This window comes from Patagioenas fasciata, chromosome Z, assembly GCF_037038585.1.
Source record: "Patagioenas fasciata isolate bPatFas1 chromosome Z, bPatFas1.hap1, whole genome shotgun sequence".
Taxonomy (NCBI): Eukaryota; Metazoa; Chordata; class Aves; order Columbiformes; family Columbidae; genus Patagioenas; species Patagioenas fasciata.
In genome coordinates this window covers 50,422,542-50,437,184 of record NC_092560.1, presented here as the reverse complement: position 1 = coordinate 50,437,184, position 14,643 = coordinate 50,422,542, and the positions used below count along the sequence as shown (strand labels likewise).

Here is a 14,643-nt window from a genome sequence, read left to right as displayed (position 1 = left end):
TTTAGCATTAGTTATTTTTTGCTGAGCTGGAAATGTAGCTAGAAACCAAATCAAGACAAAGAATCTTTTGTGAGAGAATCGCTCTTCTTTCTTACTGGCAGTAATTGGCAAACTCTCCAAAACCTAGAGTAACACTGACAACTGCAAGTGTGTGTTGAGATTTGGTGGTTAAACAGGTGAAGAGCTTTCTGTGCCTTTTGCCATGCAAGTCAGGCTTAGCATAACTGATTCTTCCACATTTACCTCCACTGAATTACAGTTACTGTAAAGAAAAGTCTTCTGAAGTCCCAAAGGTTCAGATATTTTAAACAAGTTCTAGTGTCTGGATCTGTAAAAGTATGCTAAAGAGCAGCAAGTCAGCAGTGAGCATGCTTAAGTCTACTTTGGGTCAGGAACTTTAATTTAATCTCTTGATTGTCCTCGCTTACTGTGCTTTGGGGTGGCCTTGGCACCCATAAGCTTGCTTGTCATGGGTAAGACCGAGCTGAAAGATAGAATCCAGGGGTGCACTTGATGTGCTCCAAATGCTAATAGGCATCTGGGATACAAGAGCAGGACAGAACTGCTCTGAAGCACACCCTGCTGAAATATATCTACTGTGAACACTAGGTCTTCAGCACCAACATTTTCACCCTACAGAAGGGTGATGTTAATCATCATTGCTAATGCAGAAATAGCCAATCTTGATCCCTTTGGAGAAACAAAACACAGAATAACTCCTTCCTCTGCAGCTCAGCATGCTGGAAGGCACATGAATGTACAAGAACCCAGCTCATGGTGTAAAAGATCTGTGAGTTACAGAGGAAACGCTATTGGACAGAGACCAGCTTGACAGTTAAACTTGGAATTTTGCATGTAGGACTTGGTCAGAAGGAATAAGCTTCTGAATGTAAATCCTGCCTGGGTTTATCATAAGTTGTTCCTCCAAGAGTTCTCAGCATCTCATTTGCAGGGATGTTACCGTTTCTTTACAGTTTTATCACCAGGCTTTTGACACATGGCACTCCCAAGAGCTTGGATGAAGCCAAAGTACAATCAATACTTTGACCAAGCTTAACAGGAAAATTACTTTGAGAGGACAATAGCTGAAAACACTACAGCAGTAGCTGAGTTTCTGAAGAAACAGACTCCCTCCAACAGCTCCGTGTTTCTGTGAAAGCATATTGATGGGGAAGAGGCTCAGGTGTAGCTAGATGCTAGTCAGGTCTCTATAACATGCACATACGGCAGTTCTGCATTGATGATGATGCTCATCGGAGGTTTACCCTCCTCCTGTCTTCTGTCATTTTGTTTACATAACTAGCTCCCTAGTCTGTGCATCTAGGTGTCATGATCACGTATATGTATGAAGTCCAACAGCAATGTGGCTCTTGGTCAGAAGTGTTTACAGTTGCTATAGATCGTACAGACAGATCTGGGAAGCAGCAGCACATTCTGTGTATGCTGAGGTTGCACCAAAAAAATCATGGCAATAGAGTGAATGTCCTTGCTGCCTGGTAGAGTGGGGCATAAAGCTAACTTGTTCATAGCATAAGCTTAGTACAGGGCTTCCAGTCAGTATTGTTGTCCAGTTGCCAAAAGAGCTGGAGTATCAGACTGGTCGCCAAAATAATATGCAGTGACTTTCAGTTTATAAAGTTCAAGTGGTGGTTTCCCACCATATCTCAAAAATCACCACAGCTGTTCTATGGTGGCAGTCCGATCCTGGAGGAAAACCAGGGAGCTGGCAGCTTAAACCAAGGCTATCCAAATCTTTTGCTTTAACCACTACCAGTCCAGTCATTGCGATGGTTGATGGGCCACTGTGAAACCCCTTTGTCCTGCTATACACACTTTGGCAGCCAGGAATGAGCATTTAAGCTCTGCAAGCAGTGAAAGAAAAACTGTGAAGAAGTACTGTGTACATGTATGCCAATAGCGCCAGAACAGCTTTAAGCTCTAAATAACCTTGCATTTTTTGTTTTCTGCAAAGGTGATGGGTTTCTCCTTTGCAGCTGCAAAGACTATAAGCTTGAAAAATGCTCCAGCCCTCTGTGCTCATGCCTTCCAAGCCCAGGCCATGGCCCCAGGGCAAAAGAGAAACCACAGGTTTTGGCTGTAGCTGGACCCCATAGTGCTCTGTGTTGCATGGTTTCAGCTTAAGATTCTCTTTTGACCCTGTTTTTTTTTTTTTTTTTCCCTTCCCACAGATACAAGACAGTATCCGGTGTTTGTGGGTCACAAACCAGGGCGGAACACTACGCAGAGGCACCGGCTGGACATCCAGCTGGTCATGGTCATGAACAGGACTCTCTACGTTGCTGCTAGGTCAGTGGTCCCCTACTCGGCTGTTCCTCCCTTTATGCTTTCAGAGGAGGAAGGAGAAGACAAAGCATATTCTGAGTTCTTGTCTGCTCACCATGCTATTTTTAGGATTTTCATGACAAAGAGAGAGGTTTGCAGCCTGTTAGTATAACGTATTTGAAAGCTTGTTAGGTGATCAACTAAGGTTCAGTTTTGCAAGGTGCTGGGAGAGTTCTTTCAGGACTACACACCTCTGCCTTTCTTGGAGTCCAACAAGAGTGAAGTTGCCAGAGAAATTGTTCAGCCCAATGGAGGAGAGGGTCTGTCATCACCCTGTAATTTTGTTTGTGCACACCATTAAAGATATATTTTAGAGAATTATTCTAATGGTGCACAAAAGCGTGTTCAGATAAGGGTTATTAAACTGTAACATCGCTGGTTTAAGCGTGTTTTTAATATCTTAAGATAAAAAGAAAAAAGAAATAAACGTGTTTGCTGCTTTTTTGTTGACGTATCTGGCAAGGCTAATTGAATTTGGTGTCTGGATTTTTTTGGAGAGCTGTACTGTGTAGATACGAACACATGCCTTTTTATAAAAATTACATATAAGGCCACTCATTCAGTTTGCCTACCTCAGCATGGCACCATCAGCTTCAGTGGAGCTACACCAGTTTACACAGCTGCCGACCTGGTACAGGTCTGACATTAATGCTTCCTCTCCCTGCCTGTTGTTAGCTAGGGAGATTGACTGAGAATTACCTGATGGAATCCTAGACTGGGAATTACTTGATGGTCACAAGATAAATGCAAGAAAGGTCCAGGTTAGCAAGAGTGGATAGTCCAGCTTAGGAGCTCTTGGACCCAGACCTTATTTGGGACCTCCCTGCAAGCTGCCCCTCTGGTAACAGCATGTGTCCTGACAGTTTTCTGATCCTTCTCCTCCATCAGAGAAATATGCACCCTTCTGTGTGTGCCACAGAGAGCCAGGCTGTTGCTGCAGATGGGAGAGGTGGTGGGTGGGATGGCCAGGAGGCGAGAGGGAACAGCTGCTGAACAGGCAGCCTCTCGCTACCAGCCCTGCCCTCAAAGCCCTTGGCAGCCTCCAGGAGCTGCCTGGCTTCCTTTTCAAACAGCCACTCCCCATTTTCTGGGTGGTCGCATGTGTCCTGTGGTGGAGGTTTGTCTGTTGATCTCCACTCTGCACCAAGTAATTAGTTGTGTTACACGAGCAGAAAGCTGGTTTTTACACAGTCATGTCCCTGGCTTCAGGAAGATCACAATTTCACCTGCTGACCTACCCAGGTGTTGCAGCCGTACCTGCTAAATGCAGCTTCTTTTGGTTTCCCACATATGCCAGTTTGTATGAGATCTGAGTGGCAGAGTTCTATACTCATAGTATAGTTTGGGTTGCAAGGGACCTTCAAAGGTCATCCAGTCCAACCCCCCTGCAATGAGCAGGGACATCTTCAACCAGATCAGGTTGCTCAGAGCCCTGTCCAGCCTGACCTTGAATGTCTCCAGGGATGGGGCATCTACCTCCAATCTGGGCAACGTGTGCATGTGTTTTACCACCCTCATTGTACAAAATTTCTTCCTCATGTCCCACCTGAATCTCTCCTCCTTTAGTTTAAAATCCTCACCCCTTTTCTTATCGCAACAGGCGCTGCTAAAAAGTCTGTCCCCATCTTCATTACAGGCCACTTTTAAGTCTAATGCCAAGCCCTTGCATCAAGTCCAGGCAAAGAGCGTGCATCCTTCCACGGGAATGGCAGTGGCATTGATCTGTAGGGCTCAAGGAGTGGGCATCCGCACAGAAGGGCCTCCCCATGCCTTGCCTGAGCTTAGGGCTTACTGTTTTTACGGCATTTAGTGTAATAATTAGCGGGGTGGGGGAGCAGGCTGAAGGGGTTTGAAAGGTGGTGGCAGGATTTCCTCCTTTTCATGGCTGAGTTCCCTTTGCTTTCCTTATTTGTTTTCCTTTAAATTAGAAAATCATTTGCAGTGAGAAGGTGGTAAATCCGCTTTGTGTATTTTGCTTTGCTGTATTCATAGCTTGTTCCCAGACTGAGACTGACGCAATTAGACTGTCACAGGGCCCAAGCAACTGGTATTACAGCAGGAAAACCCAGATAAACCTTTTGGAAATGAAACCATGGTGTGCACAAATTATATAAAGAATGCTAGTATTTGGAGGATAGTATGTGTACTGGTATGTGAATATGCATTCTTATGTATTATATGGCTATATATTTGTATAAAACCATTTACTACAATAAGAGTGCTTATATACTGTTAGAGGCTAGTGACCTACAAAAAAGAATAAAGACCTGGTCTGTTGTGTACTTACGCAAGCCCAAAAGATCTTCTTACACTCTTTTCTGATGTTAACTCAAAAACTCTTTTGTCGTATTCTTTGCCCCCTCCACATGTTACTGAATAAAATCCCTGCTGGGCTGAGAAGCCTGTGTGACACAAGTTAAAATTCAAAGGTCTTTTTCTGTCTTTAAGTAATAAACTTTAGAAAATGAGTCATCCTTTAGTAACTAGTGTGAATGAAAATTTATAACTGCAATACTGCATCACCTTTAGAGGTAGTAGTAGACTGGAGCAGATGTGTACACAATCAAAGGTGTTTCTCAAAGAATTTTGTTACAAGATACATTGAAAACTGTAGCTTACATAAATCCCTTAGCTATCATATCAGATGTTGCTTTCATGCTGGTATTTTTTAGACACTGAAATAGAGTGATGCTAAGTTTATGTTTGTACCAGTTACCTGAAAAACAGTCAAATGATTAAATGTTGAGAGTTTCTATTTGGGGGTTGTTTGGTTTGGCTTTTTTGTTTGTTTGCTTGTTTTAGAAAATCCAGCTTTTGCTTTGCAGACAGTTTCCCTGTGCAGCAGACAACTAACTCAGATTTGAGAACCGCTAACACGTTATTACTAACCAACTTGGCGTAGAATAAAATTTCTGTCTTTCAGTTGCTTATTTTGTCACACAGATTACGTGACTCCCATATTAGCTATTACCACATGAAATTTCTTGTTGCTTCAGGAGGGCTTTATTTCGTATTTTAGGCAGAGATATCCAGCCAGTATGAATTAGAGTAATGCAGCCAAAACCCATGAAGCCGTGCTGTCTGAATATCTGGCTTGCAGTCTGGAAAGGACCAGCTCTATTTTCTTTTTTCTCGTGGGAAGGGTACTCTTTCACTGTCTCTCTCACGCTCACCCACACCAGCGCACACACACCCTTTTCCAAGTTTGCCATCTCTCCTCCTCCCATTGTCTTCTGGGGTGGCAGCTTTTGTTCGCAGTATCTGTCACCCCTCATGTGTATGTGCAAAACGTTTTTTTGAGCCCACAAAGCCTCTGGACGGCTCCCTCCTCATTTGCAGTTACACATTTCCAGACGATGCACCAAGCGGCCAAGGGTCAGGCACAGCCGGTGGCATTATTTAAATTCCCTTCCTCCACAAGATTACGCCATGGCAACAAAACCCACTTCTGCTGACTGGAGGTGGGAAAAACGGAAGCTCTAGGATTAAGTCAATTTGTGTTAGAATAACTTAATTAGCAGGGAGCTGTGAGCTGTACGCATACCACAGCTAGTAGGTAGTAGGAGTTGGGCAGCAGTGGGAAAAGGAGGGCAAGGACAATCCCGCATTGTCTATGGTTAGAGAGCCCTCCCCTGAATCTGACAGCTCTTTTGCTCTCTGCTGACTCTGTCAGCACTACGTTTCACGTACGGCATGGGAAAATATGTAATTTGCCTGATACTCACCCACTTTCTGATGATCCCATAACTTAGCATCTGAGTTCTCTTTGAGCTGTTTCTTGAACCAGGAAAGTAAGTCCCCTGGAAGCTGTTTCATTGAGAGTGGAACTAAATAACTCAAACCTCATTCTGAATACCAGCACTGTATGTTCTAATTGTCTTGTTTAAAAAGAAAAAAATCATAACCACTGGAAAACAAGACTGACTATTGAAATCAAGAGCGGTGCTGGAAGAAGGTTTTTAGAGCACCAACTGCACTTAATTTGCAATTCAGGAGATTTTGTTCTCACTTTTATATAGTAGGAGTGACAGCAGCACAGAGTGATGTACATAAAAGGGGAACCATGCAGTAATCTATGAGACTGATATCATGCTAATAGGTAATTTTAGTCCAGCTCCAACCCTGACCACTGCTCTGCCTGTAAAGTCAGGCAAATAATAAGCTGAAGCATTAAACCGATCTTGGAAGTAAATGGCAGCTTCAGTTTTACAGAGTCTGGAGGAGAAGAAAACCCACAACCCCCCAGTTTGAGATCTTACAAAGCAAACAGCCTCAAGCACCATATCAGAAGTAGATTTTTAAAAGCCAGTTCCCCTCAACAATGCTGCCTTTTTTCTCCATGTGAGAGAAGTGTTGCCTATTCCTCTTATAGCAGTGTTTTGTGTTCACTTTATTTAAGAGACTAGAACGATTTCCCCAAAAGGCAGTAAAATGAAGCTAACCTTGAGAGCAGTGATTTCTAAAATGGAATCCTGCTATCAGTAGACCCCTCCAGTGCTGTGGATCATGCTCCAAATGCACAGCTTCTTGCATTTTGAAAAAATCTGATGTTATTTCAAGAAAAAATGAGACGGTCAGTCCCAATATGATGTGGTGGTTACTAGACTGTGGTTTGGTGGGATTTTCCAGATTTTAAGTTCCATACAGAGATGTCATTGTTCTCAGCTCACACAGATGAGAATGTTTAAAAATATGTCTTTACCTGAGTAGCTGAGCCCATTTTGTCTCTTCAAGGAGGGACTGGCAGCTAACAATAGAGAGGGACAGCTTCTCAGGAAAACAGGAAAGCAAATGCAAGCAAGAAATGTGAACTTTTTTTTAGAGGAGTGTTTTACAGTTTTGTTTGGCCACCAGTGTGTGAAGAAAATAATGCCTTCTAGGAATAGTTTTGTGCCTACCATACTCTCAATGAAATTATCATAGCTGAGGTTAGATGTGTAATTAAAAGACAAAAAAAAAAAAGCATTAGCCTCTTTTTAACCCTGAATGGCTGTATGTGGGACAGTGACTGCCAGCCCAGGAATCTGGCAAAGGTTGCCTAAGAGCTGTTGTAGTTGATTTCAGGATACATAAAAACATCTGCATATTAGATCATGCAGTCTGCTGTAGGACCTATAGAGCAGAAATGATATGAGGCTCATCTCCTTTCCAAAATTCCATTTGTTCAAATAATTACTTTTGGGAAAGAATCTTGCTTTGAAGTTTTGTAGCATTTTTCTTTTTTTCTTTATGGGAAGGAAGACAGTTTATATATGAAAGTGCTTTTCTGGGAGAAGCAAGCAATACTGTCAGTAATGTTCCCTGGTAAGACCTGTGATATTTTTTTGATGGATTATGGATTATGTTGTGATAGATAGTTCTCTTCATAGAAAATGAACTGTCTGACTACTCTATTTGACTTTGCATTCATTTGCTTTTGTTTACAGGGACCATATTTATACTGTTGATATGGACACATCACATACAGAAGAAATTTATTTTAGCAAAGTAAGTAGCTTCTATCATCATCCGGAAGCCAAGGACACTAGAACAAGCTTCTAATAAATAGGAAGATGACGTCGTTTCAAATAACTTGCCAGCACTGCTATAAAAACTGTAATAAGCAAGTAGGATGGCATTGCTAATCATATTTGGGGAAAGCTAGAATAGCAATCATGTCCTCTGTAAATGTCTGATAAGTGATTTAGCTGGGTTGATAAGCAATCCATACTGAAATACAGTGAGGCCCCTGATGGAACATCTGTCAAACATCTATTCATTTATATTCAGCAGTTTTTTATAACAGCTATACTATCCCAATTAAGTATACTGAAACTTTCATCATAAAAAGCAAGTGCTATTTGCATATTTTCATGCACACAAATTTTATTCACTCATGCAAGTACTCACTAAATAAAATCTTATTATAACAGCACTTTGTAGATGTATTCACATTATCTCCATAGGCAGTTAGATTCAAACTAAGAAGAGCTTTGTCTGCATTACCATATTGTATATTAACATAAACATACTAGAAATAATCTCCTTTCAGCTCCTTTGTATTGGGTACACATTGTGTAATATGCACCAAACAGAGCCTTGGTCCAGCAGAATATCATATGAATTTGGGCGCTGGTGAATTCCACTGTAGGAGTGGAGAGTGTTTCATTATAACTATCATTGATGCTGAAGATGACCTTATGACCAATTACTTGTCAAAAAGTGATGGCACCAGCTTGTAATGGAAATAAACATTCGTGGTTACAGTTTCAGCTTGGAGTGCTTCATGAATGCACAGTGCCTCAGTTTACTGACAGGCAACACTGTCAGGACTGTCATGGCTATAGTGTCTAAGGTCTTACTGTCTTGGGCCAGGTGTTTTTAAATAAAGTTTTGTTTTAATTAATCAGCCTACCCACATTTGACCACTCCCAAAACTCACCGCAAAAAAGTCCACGCTAGGACCTCTAAGTGTTCTGGAGGAAGAGTATTAGCGGATAATATCAGCAGCATCTTGATAGGTGGAGGACTCTCTGAACCTGTTAGCTGACTTGAAGTGATAAGAATTACCTGAATTTTATTTATTTGTTAATCTAAAATTTGATTTAGAAACCAGCTAGGGTTTATAGTCCATAAATGTTTATTCTGATTTGCAGAGCAATATCAAATTAAAAGAAGAGATCATCTACTACTTCTAAGAAAAGTTCATGTAATTTTGAAAATTTGCCTATTGCTGAATTCTTTTGGTTCAGGCTTTAAAAAATTGACAGGTTTCTAGTTTAAAGAATAGATGGAAACACAAAATTAAGTGAATGCTCCACATCACTGATCTTTCATTGTTGTGGTGAATTAATCATGGAGAAAGGGTGAAGAAAGCTTTCAATAAATATGTGTTCAACAACTACTCTTCCCTAAGGGACTTCTGAAATCAAATTCAACAGCCTCTGGAGTCTAATTGATTTCTTTCTTGATCCTTGCAGAAATTGACATGGAAATCTAGACAAGCTGATGTAGACACATGCAGAATGAAGGGAAAACATAAGGTATGCAATTTTCTTCTCTTCTGCATCTGCCACTTTAGTTTAGTTGCTTCACTATTATCTTGGGCTGCTGTCTGTGATGTGGAATGGATCATGCCATTCACTTCTTGCCAGTAATTGCTTTTTCTATCAACTTACTGAAGGCTTTAATTTGCACAAATAGTTTACTTTTAATGTGATAAAACATTATGACAGGAGCCACAGCAATATCCTGAAATACTTAAAGCAATGGGGATTTTGGACATAGTGCTTAGTGTACTGATTTTGCTTACCATTGCCTCAAAAGCTAAGTGCTGCTGTCCATCCCCCTGCAGAAATTTACAGAGAAGTTTGCATAACGCATGAGAAAGCATGAATGGGTGCAGTTGTTGAAGGACTGTTCCTCACACCAGTTTTACCCTACAGTAACCTATAAATAAGACAAATGCTATCAGAATTAGATGCAGGCTATTTGATTCTTTACACCTGCTTCCCCTTCTAGTTACAGATACTTTATGCCAATACATTGCATTGGTGAGGCTAATGTCTTACAGCAACATAGATGAGAAGGTCACGTTTTTCACTCTTGAGAGAAACAATAGTATTCAAACAAAATTCACCTGTGTGAACAATAGCAATATCTGAGCTATAATATGAATAAGATATCTTCAGTTCTTTGTAACCACTTTTAAATGACTTGAATATAAATCGTGTCTTGCTTATTGTCAGTTAAACATAGTTGAAATAAAGCCCAGAATATCACAGTGGCTACCAGCCAGTTTCATTTTAGACCTGACAATGAATAATCATGGCATAAAAATAAAATCAGACACCCAAAATGCAGTAGCTGAAATACTTTTTATTATTTTTCTTCAGGATGAATGTCATAATTTTATTAAGGTTCTCCTAAAAAGAAATGAGGATACATTGTTTATCTGTGGAACAAATGCATTCAACCCTTCTTGCAGGAACTACAAGGTATGTCATCTGTCTGTGGGATTTCATTTATGCCTTATCTTTCAGTTGGATTTATTGTGACTGTGCTGGCAATTGCATGAGTTTGTCATTCAACAGAGCATCATTTAACTCTAGCATTTATCCTGACTTGTTGCAATGCTACAGAGTTCAATGTTGATTGAATTTCTGAGGATTGCTCAGATTGATTACCTACTTCTTTGCAACTCCTGCACATCAGAGTTTATTGCCACTTTGCATTGCCCTCCATAGGTGCAAAGTCCTTCAGGTCACTGCTTGAAAAGGTAGTAACTCCTCAGAAAGTTACTCAGCTTGTCACTGACACCCACATAAAGTCGTAGACTGCTGCTGAGTTTTACCTGTGAGGCAGCACATTTTCAGTGTCTCTGTTGTACTGTTCTAGATCCCAAAGCCAGTTCTCAAGCCACTTGAGGGCTTGGCACAGCAAAATCTGGGAAAATTAGTGTTGAGGATCTGGCAGATATGGAAGCTGTGGATATCCTACAGTGTTGTGTGCTTTAAAAGTGACTGACAGCAGATCTCCACAGGGAAAGGTACAGCAGGAGGGTAATGTATTCCTCACTAGCTGGGGACCTGCAAAGCCAAAACATTATCTAGAGCACTGTAGAAATATGTTCTGGTCCATGGATGCTCAGCATTAATTCTTTGACCCAAATTTCTTCCTTTGACTTACTGTGTCCCCATCATCTTCATTTTAACAGGATCCATTTATTAAAATGTTTTCCATTTTCTCAGACTTGCATCAGTATAATCTGATATAACCCCCAACAGTGGATGTCCCTGACGTAGCTTTGAAATGAATTCACTTAGGACCTTGGTATCCGGACTCTGCTTTTTGAGGCACTGCTGTGGCCCACAGGACATTTCTCATCCTTCTTCAGGAAAAGGGAAATTCAGCTTCATTAATGCTGCTTCTGATAAAGTCACAGCACAATTCTGATTCATTTAAGTGGGTTCAGTGTTATTGCAAAAAAAAAGAATAAAGACATTAACAGCAAAGAAAACTACTTGCTTAGTTGTATTCATTGTGACTGCTGCTATTCCTTGCTTTTTCTGCAATGCTGCTTTACCTTGTTTAGCCACTGTGATGGCTATAATCTAGGAAATACAGGAGAGAAGCTCAGCATAATCTTTTTTTTTCAGTCTGTGGAGGAAGAATCAAATTTGAATAAAAATACAAGCCTGCATCATGGTAACTGTGTGGTACATGTAGCTGTTTTGTTAACAGCCATTTCTTCCTTTCTTCCTTTCCTTGTATCCCGCTCCTAGTATGCAATGAAGCTTCTTGGTCTCAGTGCTGTATTTAGCCTTCCACCACGGTTAATCATTTTTTAGCTCTCAATACCATTAATGTGGCTAACAAATCTCAAGCAGTCCCTTTTCTAGAAAGTGGTATTTTAATACAAATACAGATTTCCTTGGCATCCTGATGTAAGGGATATAAATGGCCCTCCTTATCCTTACTGCAGGTGTTTCATTCCCTGTGGTGCCTCTGCAGCTGCCTCACCTGTTGCTGAGCAGAGGGGCTGACTAGTGACACCTCTGGGGGTCAGCAGAAGGTCTTTCCAACACCTGTCCTGGCTTTTCCTTATGTATTTCTGCATTGTATTGCTAGAGCACTAAAGATGTGCCAAACAGAAAACAAGGCTGTCCCTCCAACCCTGTGGATGGAAGTATGGACAAGCCTGGGGTGTGAGGCTCGGCACAGGGAGAGTTGCTCAGGACTGTAACTCCTTTGCTCTCACTGTCATGTCAAATGCATTTCAGTCCTTGAGTGAACACAACTAATTCCCTTCAGAGTGGATTTTGACAGGAAGGATACATGACAGAAAACAAATGATGACAAATCATCTGCTGGAGGACTTGGGTGCTGTAACGTATGAGCTAGAAGTTGATTGGAGTAGTTAATGGTGCCAGGTGGGTTATTTTTCATGCTCTGTGAGTCTGTACTGTGTTTGATTTATACAGTATGAGCTCCTGAAGTTACCTGAATATGCTAGAAAGAATCTTATTCCCAAATTACCATAGTATAAGAATCTTAAAGAGGTGAGATCTTTACCTTTCCCCTGCAGCTCACTAAACAGTCTTGAACTTAGCGCGAAGTTGATCTGTATATTCGTATCATTGTCAGTGCCCGGGGTGAATTTATTTCCCCAGAGTTACACTTAAGCTTCAGATTTTACAGTTCCTGCACAGATTAATTCTTGCCTGATGGTAAAAGGATTTCTCCATGACACAGACTCAGCTGATACAGTAAGACTTGGAGAGCATCCTTCTGAGTATGCAAATCAAGGAAGAGAGCACCACTGTTGAGACTAGAGCAGAAGGATCTCCGGACTTTGGGGAGAAAAATGCACACACAGATAATTGTCCCAGTGTTGTTTCTTCTGACTGCTGTGACTTGCAGTCTTTTCTGTGTATAAGAGCGCTTCTGTTGGATCAGTGTTAAGGATAAATTTTGAATCTTTGCCAGAACTACAGACCACATAGCCTGCTACAGTTCAACAGTAAGCTTGTGTACTGATAAAATATAGACTGAAGACTTTTGTAAAATGTGCCAGGGTAAGACTGATTAGCTCAAAAAGAATGCCTGACTTACTGGGCACACTTTTTTCAGACTGGTTGTATGTAACACGGTGATTTTTGTCAGGCTCTTCATTCATAGTCAGGAGCACAGTTAGAGAAAGGACCTTCCTCCCTGCCCAGGAAAGAAACACTGTCCTATGCCTCATCCTGGGTAAGAAGTTTTGTTTCTGTGCCTTTCAGATGGATACCCTGGAGTACCTGGGAGATGAATTCAGTGGAATGGCCAGGTGCCCCTATGATGCAAAACATGCCAACATTGCATTGTTTGCAGGTAAAGTGATGGAGATAAAACTTTTTACTTTCTGTCTTGCAGCCCAGCCTTGCCATAACACTGTGTCTCTTGTGTCCAGAACGGCAAAATCTAGAAGGTGGCAAAGGAAGTGAATACTGACTAAAAATAGGGGGCATAAGGAAATCACTAGGACAGAAGCTTTCCCTTCTCTGGAATTAACTTCACTGCCATAAATACTGCCTGAAGACTCAGTTTCCTGGTTCAGTATTTTGCTATTCCTTGGATTCATGATAATATAGTGCCAGACCAGCATGAGGCACAATTCCTGGCTGCATCTGGCTTCTGCAAAAGTCAAGGAAAGTCAAGGCTTGTGTGAACTTCTATGAGGAGTGGGCATGATGTTCTTTTTAACAACTCTAAGCTTAAGTTAACCTTCATAATAAAAGGAAGTTAGGGAACATGCTGTGATGTACCCTTTTCTAGATCTAGAAGAAGAGGGAAGGTGATTTTCTTTTAAGCAGAAAACATCTCAGTGTGGTGTTACCAACTGTTGTAGACAAAGGAGAGAAGTGTATGCAGCAGAATACAGTCGACTTTGATTTCTACTACAATAATTTTTGAAAGTGAGTGCTTATTAATCAGGTTAATTTGGGCTGTTGATTGTGAAAAGGTATTTTTGTACCTCTCTTCGTGAATTCGTGATTAAATTGTTTCTTTATTGAACTTCTCTTAGTGTGAACCCTGCTGATCTTTTCTTTTAGATTTGGCTATAAAATAAGTGGTAAAGATAATACAGAAGTCACCTATGATAATGTCAGTCCTCTTCAGCAGATGTGATGCTAGAAAGCTGAGCTTGGGTGCTCACATGGAAATACTGTGTGTGCACGTATTTGAGCCACTCTCAACTGAGTCTGTGGCCAAAGGGCTACAGTGTTTGAGGTGGCGTCATCTGCTGTAAAAGGAGAGATTTTATAGCAGGTTGCAGGTTTGTTTTGTTTTGTTTTTTTCACTCGCTATAGTATAAATAAATTAGTCATTTTAGTTCGAAAATAATGGTGATGATCATGGTGGTAGTATGTAATTTCCTGATAATAGTCAAAAGCACATAAAGTAGAAATTCTCTGATTGCAACAGGTTATTCATAAACCATGAAAAGAGAGAGACACCTTTAGAGAAAGATTTATCCCCTGTGTCTCAGATTCCCTATCCTTAGGGCAGTCTGAATCGTCTTTCAGAACGGCCCTTCTCACTATGCCGGCCAAGAAGATGTTTATGACAAACTTAATGTAAGCATCTGCCTTGCATACAGCTGAAATTTGGTAAGACTCCCACTCTGTCACTGTAGAAGTCATTGTATTATTTGAAAATAAAAAGAATATTTATAGAAATTATTTTACTCTTTCATGGTGATTCAGAATAAATTTAATACTGTTCAAATAAAGTATTGTAGAATAGATCCTGTAACTCTGCTAGCTTCAGAAAAATCGC

At 40.9% G+C, this 14,643-nt stretch overlaps 1 protein-coding gene across 9 annotated transcripts in view; it reads left to right on the top strand.

Moving 5' to 3' along the window:
- Nucleotides 1-14,643, top strand: part of SEMA6A (semaphorin 6A) — a 115,162-nt gene that overhangs the window by 52,458 nt on the left and 48,061 nt on the right. For all 9 annotated transcript variants that reach the window (XM_065860312.2, XM_065860311.2, XM_065860319.2 and 6 more), the window contains 5 exons: nucleotides 2,190-2,307; nucleotides 7,770-7,830; nucleotides 9,303-9,365; nucleotides 10,218-10,319; nucleotides 13,104-13,194. In XM_065860312.2, the coding sequence (XP_065716384.1) occupies nucleotides 2,190-2,307; nucleotides 7,770-7,830; nucleotides 9,303-9,365; nucleotides 10,218-10,319; nucleotides 13,104-13,194 (435 nt within the window). The remainder of the gene's footprint in view (nucleotides 1-2,189; nucleotides 2,308-7,769; nucleotides 7,831-9,302; nucleotides 9,366-10,217; nucleotides 10,320-13,103; nucleotides 13,195-14,643) is intronic.